Below are 20520 nucleotides of genomic sequence, written 5' to 3' on the forward strand. Positions count from 1 at the left end.
AGAGCTATCTGCTTTCCTTTAATTTCAGGTAGTCTGACTAATACTGCTGCCAGAGTATTATTCACCACCTTTGCCATGTCTTGTAAAATAAACACTATGGACGCCCTTGATGTACTTGGCGCCATTTGAGCGTGAGTCCCTGAAGCGGGAGTCGAAGGGTCTGACACGTGGGGAGAGTTAATCGGCATAACTTTCCACTCGACAGAATCCCCTGGTAAAATAAACGCTATGGGTGCCCTTGATGTACTTGGCGCCATTTGAGCGTGAGTCCCTAAAGCGGGAGTCAAAAGGTCTGACACGTGGGGAGAGTTAGTCGGCATAACTACCCCCACGACAGAATCCTCTGGTGATAATGTTTATAAAGACAAAAAATGATCTTTATTGTTTAACATGAAATCAGTACATCTGGTACACATTCTAAGATGGGGTTCCACCATGGCTTTAAAACATAATGAACACAGAGCTTCCTCTATGTCAGACATGTTAGAACAGACTAATAATGAGACTAATAAGCTTGGAAAACACTTTAAATCAAGTTAACAAGCAAATATATAAAACGTTACTGTGCCTTTAAGAGAAACAAATTTTGTCAAAATTTGAAAAACAGTGAAAAAAGGCAGTAAAACAAACGAAATTTTTACAGTACATGTAATAAGGTAACAGAGCATTGCACCCACTTGCAAATGGATGATTAACCCCTTAATGCAAAAAACAGATAAAAAAAACGACATAGACGTTTTTTTTTTAAAAACAGACACAACAAAACTGCCACAGCAGAGCTGTGGATTACCTTCCCTATAAACGATTTTGGAAGTCTTTTTAGCCCTTTAGAAATGTCCTGTAGTATTCATGGGACTGCTGAGGGAATCTGGATAATTCATTTTGTAATTTTAACTGCGCAAAAAAGCGCTAAATTAGGCCCCTCCCACTCATATTACAACAGTGGGAAGCTTCAGTTAACTGTTTCTATGCAAAATTTAAGTCAGCCATGTGGAAAAAACTTAAGCCCCAATAAGTTTTATCACCAAACATATGTTAAAAACGATTAAACATGCCAGCAAACGTTTTAAAACACACTTTTACAAGAGTATGTATCTCTATTAATAAGCCTGATACCAGTCGCTTTTACTGCATTTAAGGCTATACCGACATTACAGTGTTATCACCAATGTACGTTAAAAAACGATTAAACATGCCAGCAAACGTTTTAAAACACATTTTTATAAGAGTATGTATCTCTATTAATAAGCCTGATACCAGTCGCTATCACTGCATTTAAGGCTTTACTTACATTACTTCGGTATCAGCAGTATATTTTTAGTCAATTCCATTCCTAGAAAAATATTTTACTGCACGTACCTTATCTGCAGGAAAACCTGCACGCCATTCCCCCTCTGAAGTACCTCACTCCTCAGAATGTGTGAGAACAGCAAATGGATCTCAGTTACGTCTGCTAAGATCATAGAAAAACGCAGGCAGATTCTTCTTCCAAATACTGCCTGAGAAAAACAGCACACTCCGGTGCCATTTAAAAATAACAAACTTTTGATTGAAGAATAAACTAAGTATAAATCACCACAGACTCTCACGACCTCCTATCTATGTTGAGGCTTGCAAGAGAATGACTGAATATGGCAGTTAGGGGAGGAGCTATATAGCAGCTTTGCTGTGGGTGGACTCTTGCAACTTCCTGTTGGGAAGGAGAATATATTCCATAAGTAATGGATGATCCGTGGACTGGATACACTTAACAAGAGAAAGGGGTATAGTCTGTGTAACAAAACGGCAATCTTGCAATGTTGCTGATAAAATGGCTCCTGACGGCAATATTGTTTCAATCAGTTGTTTCGATTTTGGAACAGAAATGTTCTTAAACAGTCTCTTTTTTATTTTGCAGCCGATAATAGATTAGGCTTATTGTGTGCTGAGAAATACTTTACGATTACCCTTTGGATAAATGAGGATACAATGTAACCAACTTCACCTTTGAAGTACGTCTGACCCGCTATGTGGGTGGTCTTACCTCCTTCTCTGTGCGTTAAACCCGCTTTGTGAGTGGTCTTACCTCATATTATGTGCAGTTGGGATCAGTGGCTTCCCGGTCTCAAAGCTCCCGGTAGAAGTAATGATGATGTAGTTCGGTTTTTTTCAACTTGTTCTCTTTCAAACCGGTGGCTTTTTCTCCTGCTCTTAGTACTTCAATATACGCAGGTGATAATCTGCTTGAGCTCCGTTGTTATCCCTGCACTTAGTACTCCAGTGTACGCAGGTAACGGACAAGTGAAAGAAAATTTTCCAACTCCAACAAAGTAAAACAATGAATCTTTCCTTGTTAAGTTTTAAACAGTCTTATTTTAAACAGTCTTAGTCAGCAAAGGGCTTTTAGACAATTTTATACAACTTTTCACAGCAATATTAACACAGTTTCTACGCGTTTCACCCGTATTCCGGGCTTTTTCAAGATACTGTGTTAACTCGGCTTCCTGATTTAAATAATGCCGCCTTCTATTTGATTGGGCCTGAATTCAGTGGCGTCACTGGTCTCTCTTAAATCTGTTTCATAAAAAATCGGGCTCTCTCAATTTTTAAAAACATACCTTATTACAGAGGATAATTTCATAACTTAATTTCAAATGACAAATTTTTTTTTAAAAAAGAAAAATAAATAGAAAATAAATAAATGAAATAGTGTTTCATACGGGATGCAATACAATTCTTCACTATTAGACATAATTTATATCTTTATTAGAAATCTATTCTTAGAGAATATTCTATCACTCTCAAAGTAGACTCAAAGTAGTCACGACGTTTCACGGTATCAAACCGTTTTATCAACAGGTTGATAAAACGGTTTGATACCGTGAAACGTCGTGACTACTTTGATTTTAATAAAGTCTTATATATTTTAACAATATTAGACTTGCCACAAACCTTTTATACATTTTTTAATCTTATATTTACCGCATTTGTGTTCGTCAGATTATACTGACTTACAGAGGGTTGAAGATCTGGGTTGTTTTTTTACAGCCCAGGTTGAGGTGCATGTGCAGGGAGCCAGCCTCATTGAATGCATTCCAAGTCAATGTCAATTTTTTTTTTTGTCTTGTAAAGTATCGACATCCTTAAAATGATTATATATATATATATATATATATATGTGTATACAAGAATAGATACAGCGCCTATATATCCATTTAAAATATGGGTGGTCATAAGCCTGCCTGCAGTCACCGTAGTATCTTTACGCTGGAGAAAGTGTATACCAAGACAGAAAAGGTACTCCAAGAGGCTAACTACCAACATAAAGGAAGTACAAGGGATTTATCTACAACAAGAAACATATCCCTGCATACTCCAGGAGGCTCACGAAAAACACAAGAGGCACCACATCTGAATACAAGGAGAAGATTCTACCATCTGTATATACCCCCAGTGCGGCATACTTACCTCATCAGATTGAGGTATTATCTGGTAAGGGTATTACATACCATCTATTTACTGATACCAACTGCTTATGAAGATTTACTACGGACTATATATTGTCTAAAGACTCACATGAACACTGTTTCATAATCTATTCATCATTCTTCAAGCATAATTGATTCTAATAATTTATATTTTTTAAATATTCTTTTAATTGCTATTATTTTTCTAATAATCAGCTCTAGTTTTCACTCATATTCCCATACACCACCCATATTTTAAATGGATATATAGGCGCTGTATCTATTCTTGTATACACATTTTTCACTTACTGACTGGGACCTCACATCTCAACCAGTACTTGTCTTATATAGCTGCCACTATACCATACACAATACTGACTAGCGCCAACTATAGAGTATCACTTGTGTCTACCCAGTATACTGAGTGAACACATTTTACTTTCTTCTCTATATATATATATATATATATATATATATACACAGTATATATATACACAGTATATATATACACAGTCGTATGCAAAAGTTTAGGCACCCCTGACAATTTCCATGATTTTCATTTATAAATAATTGGGTGTTTGGATCAGCAATTTCATTTTAATCTATCAAATAACTAAAGGACACAGTAATATTTCAGTAGTGAAATGAGGTTTATTGGATTAACAGAAAATGTGCAATATGCATCAAAACGAAATTAGACAGGTGCATAAATTTGGGCACCCTTGTCATTTTGTTGATTTGAATACCTGTAACTACCTAGCACTGATTAATTGGAACACACAATTTGTTTGGTGAGCCCATTATGCCTTGAACTTCATAGACAGGTGCATCCAATCATGAGAAAATGTATTTAAGGTGGCCAATTGCAAGTTATTGTTCTCTTTGACTCTCCTCTGAAGAGTGTCAACATGGGGGCCTCAAAACAACTCTCAAATGACCTGAAAGCAAAGATTGTTCAACATTATGGTTTACGGGAAGGCTACAAAAAGCTATCGCAGAGATTTAAGCTGTCAGTGTCCAATGTGAGGAACATAGTGAGGAAATGGAAGATCACAGGCACAGTTCTTGTTAAGGCCAGAAGTAAAATATCGGAGAGGCAAAGGATGGTGTGAACGGTCAAAAACAGCCCACAGACCACCTCCAAAGACCTACAATATCATCTTGCTGCAGATGGGTGTCACTGTGCATCATTCAACAATTCAGCGTATGGGAGAGTGATGCAGAAGAAGCCTTTTCTGCACACATGCCACAAACAGAGTCGCTTGAGGTATGCAAACGCACATTTGGACAAGCCAGCTTCATTTTGGACTGATGAAACAAAGATTGCGTTATTTGGTCATAACAAGGGGCATTATGCATGGCGGCAAAAGAACACTGCATTCCAAGACAAACACTTGCTAGCCACAGTAAAATTTGGTGGATGTTCCATCATGCTGTGGGGCTGTATGACCAGTGCCGGTACTGGGAATCTTGTTAAAGTTGAGGGTCGCATGGATTCCACTCAATATCAGCAGATACTTGATAATAATGTTGAGCAATCAGTCACAAAGTTGAAGTTACGCCGGAGCTGGATATTTCAATAAGACAACGACCCAAAACACTGCTCAAAATCTACTCTGGCATTTATGCAGCGGAACAAGTACAATGTTCTGGAATGGCAATCCCAGTCTCCAGACCTAAATATCATTAAAAATCTGTGGGGTGATTTGGAGCGGGCTGTCAAACCTAACTGGAGATGTTTTGCAAGGAGGAATGGTCCAAAATACCTTCATCCAGAATCCAGACACTCATTGCAGGCTATAGGAAGCGTCTAGAGGCTGTTATTTCTGCTAAAGGAGGCTCTACTAAATATTTTTGCGATATTTCTGTTTGGGTGCCCAAATTTATGCACCTGTCATAATTTGTAACATTTCTTTCATATACTTTAGTAGAAAAAACTTGCAGTGAACACAATTGTGGAGGTTTTACTGTGGCTATATTTTTTAGGTTTAATTACTGCTTGCCAAAGAGATGCAAAGGTCCTGTGTAGCAGTGAAAACTCATTATTAAAGTGCCAATTTAGTATATTTAAAGTTTAGAAACCAACATAAAAGCCATATAAACATGTCTCCCTGGTGTCTAATATACAAAAACACATTTTTAAAGCTAACAAATCACATTAATCTTGTTCCTTCTTGTATTTTGTGAGGTCTTGTTATTTGTGGCTGATTTCCAGAAACAACTTTATATGTGAGGAAATACCCATATTAAAGGAAAAGTTTAAAAAACTGAGATGCTCTTCAGACATGACAGAATATACTGTGGAATGAATGTAACTGCTACTTTTAACTAGTTTCTATACACAACGTTTCAATTTAATAAATTAGTTTTATGTTTATTTTTTAAAGGGACATAAAACCTCAGTAGAATTATGAGGGTGTTCAAAATATTAATGTAATGCATTTTTAGTGTAAAAATTGTTAAAGGGACATAATACTCATATGGTAAATCACTTAAAAGTGATGCAGCATAAAGGTTGTGACACACTACAAGCGGAGCGGCACGCAGCGTGTAGATGCGGCTGTGCGCGCTCAGTGTGTCCTGCCTTTTCATTTCTGAGCAGTCTGCTGCGTCAGGTCGTGTAGCTGAGCGCTCAGAGATTAAAGAAGCAATGCAACCAGGTGCGAAGCAGCTGCTTCGCCTTGCGCCGCATCGCTTGCAGTATGTCACAGCCTTTACTGTAAAAAGCTGACAGGAAAATATCACCTGAGCATCTCTATGTAAAAAAGGAAGATATTTTACCTCACAACTTCCTCAGCTCGCCAAAGTAAGTATTCTGTAAAAAAATATACTTCAGTTACTGCCCAGCTGCAGGTTTAAAAAAAAAAAAAAGGAAGAAATGAACAGCAGCCAATCAGCATCAGCAGTGCTGAGGTCATGAACTCTTTTACTGTGATCTCATGAGATTTCACTTACCTCTCATGAGATTTCATAGTAAACTTCCTTAAACTGAATAGGATAATAAGATGAGTGTGCATGAAGCATGCTCCCTTGTCTGTCTCGGGACAGGCATACCGATTTGCTGCTTAAAGTCCTTTACAATGGGGTGTGAATACTTAGGACATTTTGAGGTCAAATATCTTTCTGTTTTACATAGAGATGTTCAAGTGAAATTTAAATTAATTACTGTGAGGAAAATAACCACAAGAGATCATCCAAAAGTCAGTAATTGTAATAGTGAACACAGGTCCCTGTATATGTGCCCATGTGGTAATGTAAATAAAGGACAGATGAGGTGTTGGATGAACATGACAAGATGAAATATTGGTTTTTACACATTGACATGTTATGTTTTTTATTGTTTCGATGAATTACAGCAAACTGAAAGGTCCGGGCTATTTGTTTTTTATATACGATAATGCTTTGAGTGTGTGTCATAGTTATAGTAGCTCTGTATCATATGAGTGTTTGTCACATAGTTGTTTAACCGGTGTCTCATATTGTATTACACTATGGACCTTTGTATTTCTTTTGAGGTGCAAAGAGGTGATCCTGTACTTTGACAAAAACAAAGAGAACAGCTGCTGACAACATCAAAAGTGAAGGTTTCTGCACATTTGGAAGTTTCTAAAGCTAATCAATTTGTGCACAGTGACTTTTTTGTTTAATTGCTTGTATAGCATTGTTTTGTGTCATTTCACTGAACTGTTAACTTATTTTATTTGAATAACAATTTGAAGACATTCAAAACCTTGTAGTCATTTAAAAAAATAAATTCTTACTTTCGACGAAACATTTCTGCAAATATACATCCAACACTCCAAAGATCCACTGGAGTTGCATAACTGGACTGAAGTAAAACTTCTGGGGCTCTATACCACAATGTGACCACCTGCAAAGAAAAAAAAACTGTTTTACCAATCCAGCAATTTATGTTATAATGATCATTAATATACACCAATTAGAATTAATACACACCCCAAAGGCAGAACTTTTTTTCACTTTCTGGGATGAGATTTTTTTTAGTGAAAATTTTTCTGCCGGTTATTTTTAAATCAAATTCAATTTTAAATTAGGCAGTTACACTAAAGCACCAACGTGTTAGTTAAATAGAGAATAAAGCAATATTTAAAGTTTTATAATATAGTGCAGTAGTTGAAAATTGCATTGCAAATTAGCTGCAGACATAGAGGCCAATTTAAAAAATGTCTTGCAAGCCTGATCCGACATTGCAGATCAGGTGCGCAAGACATCGCTGAATGCGGAGAGCAATAAGCTCTCCGTATTCAGCATTGCACCGGTGCAACGCCACCCCTGCAGATTCGCGGCCAATGGACCGCCAGCAGGGGATGTCAATCAACCCGATCGTACTCGATCGGGTTGAATTCCGGCGATTCCTGTCCCCATGCTCAGAGCAGGCGGACAGGGTTATGGAGCAGCGGTCTTTGTGACCGCTGCTCCATAACTTGTGCTTCTGGCGAGTCTGAAGATTCGCCAGAAACACGGGCCGTCAAGCTCCATTCGGAGCTTGATAGATAGGCCCCATAGTCTAACCTAGTAGTAGTAATAAAAAAAGGTACATTGCTCATACAAACGTCTTACATTCAGGAAAAACAGCTTTGCAGACAGTTAAAGGCTAGGGGATGGGTTTGAAACAATCTCTTAGAGCCAGTCAATCAATGCACTACTGCTTTGCAGTGCTACTGCATATTTCACTGTTTGCTTAAAACAGCACTTTGCTCTGGATGAACTGTGATAAGGAAAACTTACACAGACAGTGCAGCCAGAGAACAGCTCTGTTTGAAGAGAACAGCATAATGTGGAGCAGCGCTGAAAAGTTATATCGCTAACAATTCCTGCATGTATCCTGTTCTTTCTGCAGGCATGCTGCATTTTCTGCGATGACATCTCAGATCACTGCATGTTCTGCCTTGGGGATAAGCCCTTTCAGTCAATGGCTATATATAGTCCAACCCTAACCAACGAGTAGAGGCTATGCATATAAGCTTTTTTGAGGGAAAGCATTGGTTTAGCTCACAACAATATGCAAGACTATTAATCTGTATAATAAATCTTTCTGTTGGTTTAGCAAATTGAAGACTGGTAAGTATGATGTTGTATCTATCCCAAGATCAAATAAAAAGACATCTCATAAACATGTAACTGTCATCTTATACCAGATACAAATTTTCCAGCAGAAGTGACTTTTAAAGTCTTTTGTAAAGCTGCACCATGAAAAAATGCATACTAGAGCTGTAATGAAAGTTCAGACTTCAGCAAGTCTGAAGCAAACCAGGAAAATATGTTTTTCCTCCAATATGAAACAATTGTATTATTTTAAAACCTCTGTTTTTGGCAGTATAGATCTCCCTAATACCAACATAATACCCAAAGATAGATTTCTGTCCTATAACGTTCCCTTGACAAAGTACAACTTTTCACACACCCCCTCCCTCTCACCATGGAAACCAAACAAATATTTGCCGGCAGTCTTTCAACTTTCTAGATAAGAATACATATAAATTGTTCCCAGCACTGACTAGCTCTCAACAAACACATTAAAGCTGATTATTTTTTTCTTTAGAAAACACTTACATTATTTTTAAAAAGTGAACTAAATAAGAATATAATGTATTCAAATATATTGGGTCATTTAGATAATAATGGAGCAACTAGTCATAATATTTGCGAATACTAAGTTTAAAATATTGTTTTCTTAGATTATGCAAATGATTTTAAATTGGCAACTTTGCAAAGAGAACTTTGCCCTTAAAAATAAATAAATAAAAAACAAAATTGCATTTTTTTTACTGCCATATCTCCTCCATTATAGAGTGACAGTACATAGCAGTTGTAGTTTGTCTAATCTCTGATTTATCTAATTCCTGCACAGTCAGAGATGTAGATTAAAAAATAACTATTTCCTGGCACAATTACATACAGTATAGACTTTCACTTAAAGGGACACTGTACCCAAAAATTTTCTTTTGTGATTCAGATTGAGCATGCAATTTTAAGAAACTTTCTAATTTACTCATATTATCAATTTTTCTTTGTTTTCTTGCTATCATTATTTGAAAAAGAAGACATCTAAGCTTTTTTTGGTTTCAGGACTTTGGACAGCACTTTTTTATTGGTGGATGAATTTATCCACCAATCAGCAAGGACAACCCAGGTTGTTCACCGAAAATGGGCCGGCATCTAAACTTACGTTCTTGCATTTCAAATAAAGATACCAAGAGAATGAAGAAAATTTGATAATAGGAGTAAATTAGAAAGTTGCTTAAAATTTCAGGCTCAATCTGAATCACGAAAGAATTTTTTTGGGTACAGTGTCCCTTTAACCGGGTGCCTCAGGCAAAAGTACAGGAAAGACCAAAGCAGTCACAAGAAGGCAATAGCAGCATAGGATACATCCCAATGCAAGGATAGGCTAATGCCTTTTTTTTCTGGAAAAATTAAAAACATGGAGTGTAGAATTTGTTCTATTAAATAATATGTTTTTGATATGGTGTTCATAGATTTAAACCTCCAATATTATTTCTAAAAACTTTATAACATGAATACTTTTATGAAAGACTTATGAGACTTTATATAGAGTCTGAAATCATTGCAATTCCTGTACCATAAGGACAAGCAAATCCTGGAATACAGGTGAAATATTAAGCAAATACTGAGGATGCAATTCTTAAATAAAAGAGAAATATGCATTTCTGTCTCTTGGGGCACTGCAGGGGAAATGGTTTCATTTTATTTTGTGGACTCCATCTTGTTGGTATAGTTGATTGAGTTGTTTCTTTCCTCTCAGTTATTCTTTAAAGGGACATGAAACCCAAAAAAATTATTTCAGGATTGAGATAGAGCATGTATTTGTAAACAACCTTTCCAATTTACTTCTAGGGGCCGATTTATCAAGGGCCGAATGACCCCTGGTGCCCCTGTTTACGCACAAGCCTTTTTCTACTCCTTGTGGCCAGGAGATGAATTCCCATAAGTAAGGATTTTCGTGGACTATCACCACCTTAAAAATAGTGTTCTTTGTTGTGTTATGTTGATGGTTTCCTGGCAAAAGAGGTTGCTTATAGTTCATGTGTTCGGAACATAGCCGGAACTTGTAGTTTCAATTTTGTAACAAAATAAAGTTTTAAAAAGCTAATTTAATTTATTATTTACTGAATAAACTGTACTTTTATTTCAAACATAATACTTTTAGACACAATACATTTTAAGTTACTAATGTAACAAAAACATAATTTATGCTTACCTGATAAATTTATTTCTCTTGTAGTGTGTTCAGTCCACGGGTCATCCATTACTTATGGGATATATTCTCCTTCCCAACAGGAAGTTGCAAGAGGATCACCCAAGCAGAGCTGCTATATAGCTCCTCCCCTCACATGTCATATCCAGTCATTCGACCGAAACAAGACGAGAAAGGAGAAACTATAGGGTGCAGTGGTGACTGGAGTTATAATTTAAAATTTAGAACCTGCCTCAAAAAGACAGGGCGGGCCGTGGACTGAACACACTACAAGAGAAATAAATTTATCAGGTAAGCATAAATTATGTTTTCTCTTGTTAAGTGTGTTCAGTCCACGGGTCATCCATTACTTATGGGATACCAATACCAAAGCTAAAGTACGCGGATGATGGGAGGGACAAGGCAGGAACATTAAACAGAAGGAACCACTGCCTGTAGAACCTTTCTCCCAAAAACAGCCTCCGAAGAAGCAAAAGTGTCAAATTTGTAAAATTTGGAAAAAGTATGAAGTGAAGACCAAGTTGCAGCCTTGCAAATCTGTTCAACAGAGGCCTCATTCTTAAAGGCCCAGGTGGAAGCCACAGCTCTAGTGGAATGAGCTGTAATTCTTTCAGGAGGCTGCTATCCAGCAGTCTCATAGGCTAAGCGTATTATGCTACGAAGCCAAAAAGAGAGAGAGGTAGCCGAAGCCTTTTGACCTCTCCTCTGTCCAGAGTAAAACGACAAACAGAGAAGAAGTTTGTCAAAAATCTTTAGTTGCCTGTAAGTAGAACTTCAGGGCACGGACCACGTCTAGATTATGCAAAAGACGTTCCTTCTTTGAAGAAGGATTAGGACATAACGATGGAACAACAATCTCTTGATTGATATTCCTGTTAGAAACAACCTTAGGTAAAAACCCAGGTTTAGTACGCAGGACTACCTTGTCTGAATGAAAGATCAGATAAGGAGAATCACAATGTAAGGCAGATAACTCAGAGACTCTTCGAGCCGAGGAAATAGCCATCAAAAACAGAACTTTCCAAGATAAAAGCTTAATATCAATGGAATGAAGGGGTTCAAACGGAACACCCTGAAGAACTTTAAGAACCAAGTTTAAGCTCCACGGAGGAGCAACAGTTTTAAACACAGGCTTAATCCTAGCCAAAGCCTGACAAAAAGCCTGGACGTCTGGATTCTCTGCCAGACGCTTGTGTAAAAGAATAGACAGAGCAGAAATCTGTCCCTTTAGCGAACTAGCGGATAAGCCCTTTTCTAAACCCTCTTGTAGAAAAGACAATATCCTAGGAATCCTAACCTTACTCCATGAGTAACTCTTGGATTCACACCAATATAAATATTTACGCCATATCTTGTGGTAAATTTTTCTGGTAACAGGTTTCCGAGCCTGTATTAATGTATCAATAACCGAATCCGAAAACCCACGCTTTGATAGAATCAAGCGTTCAATTTCCAAGCAGTCAGCCTCAGAGAAATTAGGTTTGGATGGTTGAAAGGACCCTGGATTAGAAGGTCCTGCCTCAGGGGTAGAGACCATGGTGGACAGGACGACATGTCCACTAGGTCTGCATACCAGGTCCTGCGTGGCCACGCAGGCGCTATCAGAATCACCGATGCTCTCTCCTGTTTGATCCTGGCAATCAGTCGAGGTAGCAACGGAAAAGGTGGAAACACATAAGCTATGTTGAAAACCCAAGGGGCTGCTAGTGCATCTACCAGCACCGCACCCGGGTCCCTGGACCTGGATCCGTAACAAGGAAGCTTGGCGTTCTGGCGAGATGCCATGAGATCCAGATCCGGTTTGCCCCAACGATGAATCAGTTGAGTAAATACCTCCGGGTGAAGTTCCCACTCCCCCGGATGAAAGGTCTGTCGACTTAGAAAATCCGCCTCCCAGTTCTCCACGCCTGGGATGTAGATCGCTGACAGGTGGCAAGAGTGAGATGAGACTCTGCCCAGCGAATTATCTTCGATACTTCCAACATCACTAGGGAACTCCTGGTTCCCCCTTGATGATTGATGTAAGCCACAGTCGTGATGTTGTCCGACTGAAATCTGATGAACCTCAGTGTTGCTAACTGAGGCCAAGTTAGAAGAGAATTGAATATTGCTCTTAATTCTAGAATGTTTATCGGGAGGAGTCTCTCCTCCTGAGTCCACGATCCCTGAGCCTTCAGGGAGTTCCAGACTACTCCCCAGCCTAGTAGGCTGGCATCTGTTGTTACAATTGTCCAATCTGGTCTGCTTAAAGTCATTCCTTTGGACAGATGAATCCGTGACAACCACCAGAGAAGAGAATCTCTGGTCTCCTGGTTCAGATTTAGCAAAGGGGACAGATCTGAGTAATCCCCGTTCCATTGACTTAGCATGCATAGTTGCAGCGGTCTGAGATGTAGGCGCGCAAATGGCACTATGTCCATTGCCGCGACCATTAAGCCGATTACTTCCATGCACTGAGCTACTGATGGGCTTGGAATGGAGTGAAGGACACGGCAAGCATTGAGAATCTTTGATAACCTGGACTCCGTCAGGTAAATCTTCATCTCTACAGAATCTATAAGAGTCCCTAGAAAAGGGACCCTTGTGAGTGGTAACAGAGAACTCTTCTCCACGTTCACTTTCCACCCATGCGACCTCAGAAATGCTAGAACTATCTCTGTATGAGACTTTGCATTTTGAAAACTTGACGCTTGTATCAGAATGTCGTCTAGGTACGGAGCCACCGCTATGTCTCGTGGTCTTAGTACCGCCAGAAGTGAGCCCAGAACCTTTGTAAAAATTCTCGGGGCCGTAGCTAACCCGAAGGGAAGAGCTACAAACTGGTAATGCCTGTCTAGAAAGGCAAACCTTAGGTACCGATAATGATCTTTGTGAATCGGTATGTGAAGGTAGGCATCCTTTAACGACGGAACCCTTAGGAATTTGTTTAAGATCTTTAAGTCTAAGATTGGTCTGAAAGTTCCCTCTTTCTTGGGAACCACAAACAGATTTGAATAAAACCCTTGCCCCTGTTCGGTTCACGGAACTGGGTGGATCACTCCCATCACTAAGAGGTCTTGTACACATTGTAGAAATGCCTCTTTCTTTACTAGGTTTGTTGATAACCTTGACAGATGAAACCACTCTTGTGGAGGAGAAGTTTTGAAATCCAAAAGGTATCCCTGAGATATAATCTCCAACGTCCAGGGATCCTGTACATCTCTTGCCCAAGCCTGGGCGAAGAGAGAAAGTCTGCCCCCCACTAGATCCGTCTCCGGAAAGGGGGCCCTGTCTTCATGCTGTCTTAGGGGCGGAAGTAGGCTTTCTGGCCTGCTTGACCTTGTTCCATGACTGGTTGCCTTTCCAACCCTGTCTGTAACGAGCAGTAGTTCCTTCCTGTTTTGGAGCGGAGGAAGTTGATGCTGCTCCTGCCTTGAAATTACGAAAGGCACGAAAATTAGACTGTTTGGCCTTTGATTTGGCCCTGTCCTGAGGAAGGGTGTGGCCCTTACCTCCAGTAATGTCAGCAATAATTTCCTTCAAGCCGGGCCCGAATAAGGTCTGCCCTTTGAAAGGAATGTTTAGTAGTTTAGACTTAGAAGTTACATCTGCTGACCAGGATTTAAGCCATAGCGCTCTGCGCGCCTGTATGGCGAATCCGGAATTCTTAGCCGTAAGTTTGGTTAAATGCACTACGGCATCCGAAACAAACGCATTAGCCAGCTTAAGGGTTCTAATCTTGCTCAAATATTCATCCAATGGTGCTGTGCGAATCGCCTCTTCCAGAGACTCAAACCAGAATGCCGCTGCAGCAGTAACAGGCGCAATGCATGCAAGAGGCTGTAATATAAAACCTTGTTGATCAAACATTTTCTTAAGGTAACCCTCTAATTTTTTATTCATTGGATCTGAGAAAGCACAGCTATCCTCCACCGGGATAGTGGTACGCTTGGCTAAAGTAGAAACTGCTCCCTCCACCTTAGGGACCGTCTGCCATAAGTCTTGTGTGGTGGCTTCTATAGGGAACATTTTTCTAAATATCGGAGGAGGGGAAAAAGGCACACCGGGTCTATCCCACTCCTTGCTAATAATCTCTGTAAGCCTCTTTGGTATAGGAAAAACGTCAGTACACACCGTTACCGCATAGTATTTATCCAGCCTACATAATTTCTCTGGGATTGCCACCGTGCCACAATCATTCAGAGCCGCTAACACCTCCCCTAGCAACACGCGGAGGTTCTCAAGCTTAAATTTAAAATTTGAAATTTCTGAATCCGGTCTCCCCGAATCAGAACCGTCACCCACAGAATGAAGCTCTCCGTCCTCATGTTCTGCAAATTGTGACGCAGTATCAGACATGGCTCTCGTGTCATCGGCGCGCTCTGTCCTTAACCGAGAGCTGTCGCGCTTGCCTCTTAACTCGGGCATATTGTATAATACTTCTTTCATAACATTAGCCATATCATGTAAAGTGATTTGTAAGGGCCTTGATGTACTTGGCGCCTCAATCTTACGCACCTCCCGAGCGGGAGACGAAGGTACTGACACGTGAGGAGAGTTAGACGGCATAACTTCCCCCTCGTTGTCTGGTGATAATTTCTTTATCGGTACAGATTGACTTTTATTCAAAGTAATATCAATACAATTGGTACACATATTTCTATTGGGATCCACATCGGCTTTTAAACATAATGAACAAGCAGATTCCTCTGTATCAGACATGTTTAAACAGACTAGCAATGAAGCTAGCAAGCTTGGAAATTACTTCAATAAGTTTACAAGCAATATAAAAAACGCTGCTGCGCTTTTTTAAAAAACACAATTGAATAACAAAGAACTAGTTCAGTTATAGTCAACAATTCTTTAAATGTATTAATTAGCAGAGGATTGCACCCATTAGCAAAAGGATGATTAACCCCTCAGTACCCAAAAAACGGATATCAAATTAAGATTTAACGCTTTTATCACAGTCAAACACACTGTCACAGGTCTGCTGTGACTGATTACCTCCCTCAAAAACGAATTTTGAAGATCCCTGAGCTCTCTGGAGACGTCCTGGATCAAAGAGGAAGAAGCAGGAAGACTGTGCTAGAATTTTAACTGCGCAACAAGGCGCTAAAAAAAGGTCCCTCCCACTCCTATTACAACAGTGGGAGACCTGATATAACGGTTTCTATGCAGAAATATACGTTAGCCGTGTGGAAAAAAATCATGCCCAAAAAGATTTATCACCAAAGTACCTCACAAAACGATTAACATGCCAGTAAACGTTTTAAAAAACAACATTTCAGATGCTGTGTAAAGTTATTACTAAGCCTGCTACCAGTCGCTTCTGCTGCAGTTAAGGCTCACACATTATATCAGTATTAACAGTATTTTTTCAGTCAAATTCTAGTCCCTAGAATATAACTCTACTGTGCATACATTTATCAGCCTGATACCAGTCACTACTACTGCATTTAAGGCTGTACTTACATCATACGGGTAACAGCAGTGTTTTCTTAGTCAATTCCATTCCCAGAAAATATTGTACTGCACATACCTCATTTGCGGGAGACCCCGCATGCTATTCCCATTTTCTGAAGTTACCCCACTCCTCAGAATGTCGAGAACAGCCAGTGGATCTTAGTTACGCCTGCTAAGATCATAGAAAACGCAGGCAGTTTCTTCTTCCAAATACTGCCTGAGATAGAAAAACAGCACACTCCGGTGCCATTTAAAATAACAAACTTTTGATTGAAGAATAATTAAGTAAAAACTCCAGCTCCTCTCGCGACCTCCTTCTTTGTTGAGGGTTGCAAGAGAATGACTGGATATGACATGTGAGGGGAGGAGCTATATAGCAGCTCTGCTTGGGTGATCCTCTTGCAACTTCCTGTTGGGAAGGAGAATATATCCCATAAGTAATGGATGACCCGTGGACTGAACACACTTAACAAGAGAAATAACTTTCAATTTGTACTCTGCTTCCCCTCCCCTCCCTTTCAATTTTTCTGAAAATTTTATTTTATCTCAAATGGATAGTGAGACACAGCTCAGAATGAGGGACAGTCCTTCTGAAAGAGGGACATTTGGGAGGTCTGTATATGGTTTCATGTAGAGTTAAAGAAACATTTTCACATTGTTACGAATAGAGATGTAAAATGTATCGATATTTTGAAGCCAAACTCTTTTTTTTTCTTCTTTTTTTACAGTTATTTATTTATTCCCTTAAAAATAAATAAATAACTGTTAAAAAACAAAAAACAAAACAAAAACAAAAACCAGTTTGGCTTCATATTATCCACTCATTTTACATCTCTATTCGTAACAATGTGAAAATGTTTCTTTAACTCTACATGAAACCATGTGGTTATTACAGACCTCCCAAATGTCCCTCTTTGAGAAGGACTGTCCCTCATTCTGAGCTGTGTCTCACTATCCATTTGAGACAGCAATATGTCCCTCTTTGCAGAATTACCCTTACCCCCACCCATAGACAGTCCAGACACGCCGCAAATAAACCAGACACGCCGCAAAAAAACCAGACACTCCCACGACCAACCAGACATGCCTATTATCACACACACTATCAATCCGTGAACCAACCCCTCTCTACACTGTCCCACACACAAAACAGAGACGGCCCTCCTTAACCTCAAGATCCCCAAACTCTTAGCCACAAATGTTGAACTTGAGAGGTATGTGATTACTCAAATATCAACCAGGCATTGTGTAAAACTTGAATGAAGGCATATAAAATATTTCTTACCTAAGCTGGCTAAGATTTTTATTGTACAACAAAAAAATGAGGGGGCACACTCTTAAAAGAATACCACATATAGGTGGATTATATATTTTATGTATAATATGTAACAAACATCAAACCATATAGCCGGAAAGAGTCACAAAGGTGAAAGTCCCAGTGATAGTATCTGATTAGAAACTGTTCATTAAATCCAACTATGCTGTAGAATGAAATGGTTGCTCTCCTCCACACAGACGTGTCCGAGTGTAACTATCAAAGAAACAGAAAACAGAGGGGCGCCTCATGTGTGCATCAGCATATCAACAGTGAATGGAAAAAGATTCATGCCAAATTGGTACTCACATTTGGTCCGAATACACTTATGTACTGGTAGAAGCAGGCTAGTAACTTGGGGTGTACAAGCTAACCCTCTCCAGGAATGAAATGGATGATGCAGGTGCAGTCCAACCCACTCAGTGTGCAGGTTAATCCCAGTGTTCAGGTATCTTATAATGGTGGCAATGCCACTCAAAAAGGTGCTTTCACAATGCTTGTATTAAAACAATTTGTTTATTAAAAACAGTTTAAAACAAATGACAAGCAGTGAATACAGAGGACATATACAATATGTACTCTGTCTATGCAACGTGTTTCTCAGCCTTAGCATCGGCTGTTTCATCAGGCATAAAGCCATTGGTTAGAACTTGTTTTAAATATTTTGTCAGTTGTAAGGTGCTTTATGCCTGATGAAACAGCCGATGCTAAGGCTGAAAAACGCGTTGCATAGACAGAGTACATATTGTATATGTCCTCTGTATTCACTGCTTGTCATTTGTTTTAAACTGTTTTTAATAAACAAATTGCTTTAATACAAGCATTGTGAAAGTACATTTTTGAGTGGCATTGCCACCATTATAAGGTACCTGAACACTGGGATTAACCTGCACACTGAGTGGGTTGGACTGCACCTGCATCATCCACTTCATTCCTGGAGAGGGTTTGCTGGTACACCCCAAGTTACTAGCCTGCGTCTACCAGTACATAAATGTACTCGGACCAAATGTGAATACCAATTTGGCATGAATCTTTTTCCATTCAACGTTGATATGATGATGCACACATGAGGCACCCCTCTGTTTTCTGATTCTTTCATAAGATTTTTATTGGCAACCTTGCCTCCTGAGGAGACAAAACTCCCTGTGCTCTCCGGGATCCCCATACTGCATCCCAACCCGAGAGACTTGCATCTGTCGAGATAATTGTCCATACTGAATGACAAACTAATCTCCCTAAGGAATGGATTGGATCTCTATCTACCAGAACAGAGAATTGCTAGTAGCTGGATCCAAAAAGATCCTTTTAAGAAAGCTGACTGCAGTCTTTGCAGCACTAAAAAAGCATCCATAACTGAAGAGGTCTCATGTGAAACCAAGCAAATGGGATTGTAATGCAGCAATCATCAGACCTAGAACTTCCATGCATAAAGCTACCAAAGTATTGGTTAAAGACTGAAGTTTCACACATGTTCACTGTAACTTTGATTGTCTTTGATCTGACAAGGAAAATCTCATTGTTATGGAGTAGATAATGACTCATAGAAAGGAGACTCTGGTTTAAGGAAATAGAGAACTCTTTGGAATCTAGATACTCTAGTCATGGTTGCGAAGAAACAACAAAAGCCTGTTGGTATGAGATATTGCTAATGAAAAAAATGGAGCCTGTACCAAGATTTTGTCAGGTTTATGTGCCACTGAAATACCCTGATCTCTTATTACAGACAAAATAATTCCCAGAACTTTAGAAAAAATGATGTGAGCAGCAGCCAGACCAAATGGAACAAATCATAGGAACTGGTGATGGCCTTTGATTTTAGGAATATGAAGGCAAGCATTCCTCAAGTCTGTTGTGGACATATAATGCCCTTGTTGAACCAAAGGAAGAATAGTCTGTATTGTTTACACTTTGAAAATGTTAACCATGAGAAAACTTGTTTAGAGTTTTCGAATCTAGAATAGGCCTGAAAGTTCCTTCTTATTTGGGAACTATTAAAAGGGTGGAGTAAAAACCTTGGCCATCTCTAGATATCAGAACTGGAACTATCACTTCCATAAGATCTAGGTCTTGAACAGAAAGAAAAATGGCTTGAGCCTTTACAGGGTCCTTTGGAACATGGAACAGAAGAAATCTTCCTCTGGGAGGACTTGATGTGAAACCCATTCTGTACCCTTGAGAAACTATTGACTTCTGACAAAAGTGTAATCTTTCCCCTACAAAAAAAAATCTGGATTGAGGCAGCCCTTAATATAGACTTTGTTGAGTAAGAAAGGCTCCTAGGACTGATTAGTATTGTTTTAGTTTAGGTAGATTTCCAGGAAGATCTAGCAGAATCCTGCTTTTGGAAAGAGGAGAATGATCTTTGGTTCCATGATTGACAAAAGGAATGAAAGTGATTAAGAGGTCTATTTTTTTCCTTAGACTTTTTGTCCTAAGGTAGAAAAGCCAATTTACCTCCAGAAATGGAAGAGTTTATGGCATCTAATCCAAGCCCAAATAAAATATTTCCTTGCAAATGAAAAGATAATAATCTGAAACCATGTCAGCTGAGCATGATTTGAGCCACAAGGCTATTCTGGTTAAAAACAAAACAAATAATGCCATATACCATCACAGATGAAAGCATTTACTGACCTAATATGTTTCAAACAGAAGAGAAATTCTTCCTAAATAGACACATCTGAAAGCGTATCATATCAATTATCGCATCAGATAGTAGAAGTTGCAGATACAAACAATACTGACAGCTGGCTTAAATAAATAACCTGTTTGTAGAACCTCCAAGGGAATAGTAGTGCGTTTTGTTAGGGTGGAGATGACGCCATCCACTGCTAGCAGCAGGTAAAGGAAATATGCTTTTAAATGCAGAAAAAAAGTTCCAGTATGCTCCATTTTACAATTCAAATTAATAACAGACAGTAATTTACCACAAATAGAAACAAATAATTGAATACTGTATAAGGAGACAAATTCATATATATAGTCAGGGACTTAAGGCACTAAAGTCCAAGAACAAAGGGAGAGGAACAAAAGACCTACAAAATAAATAATACTATGCAATATTAGTTATAATA

At 39.0% G+C, this 20520-nt stretch overlaps 1 protein-coding gene across 2 annotated transcripts in view; it reads right to left on the reverse strand.

The window, feature by feature from the left end:
• CDK6 (cyclin dependent kinase 6) overlaps positions 1 to 20520 on the reverse strand; it is a 919339-nt gene that overhangs the window by 228664 nt on the left and 670155 nt on the right. For both annotated transcript variants that reach the window (XM_053714045.1, XM_053714046.1), the window contains exon 5: positions 7208 to 7317. In XM_053714045.1, the coding sequence (XP_053570020.1) occupies positions 7208 to 7317 (110 nt within the window). The remainder of the gene's footprint in view (positions 1 to 7207; positions 7318 to 20520) is intronic.

The sequence above is a fragment of the Bombina bombina genome, chromosome 5 (genome assembly GCF_027579735.1).
Source record: "Bombina bombina isolate aBomBom1 chromosome 5, aBomBom1.pri, whole genome shotgun sequence".
Classification (NCBI taxonomy): domain Eukaryota; kingdom Metazoa; phylum Chordata; class Amphibia; order Anura; family Bombinatoridae; genus Bombina; species Bombina bombina.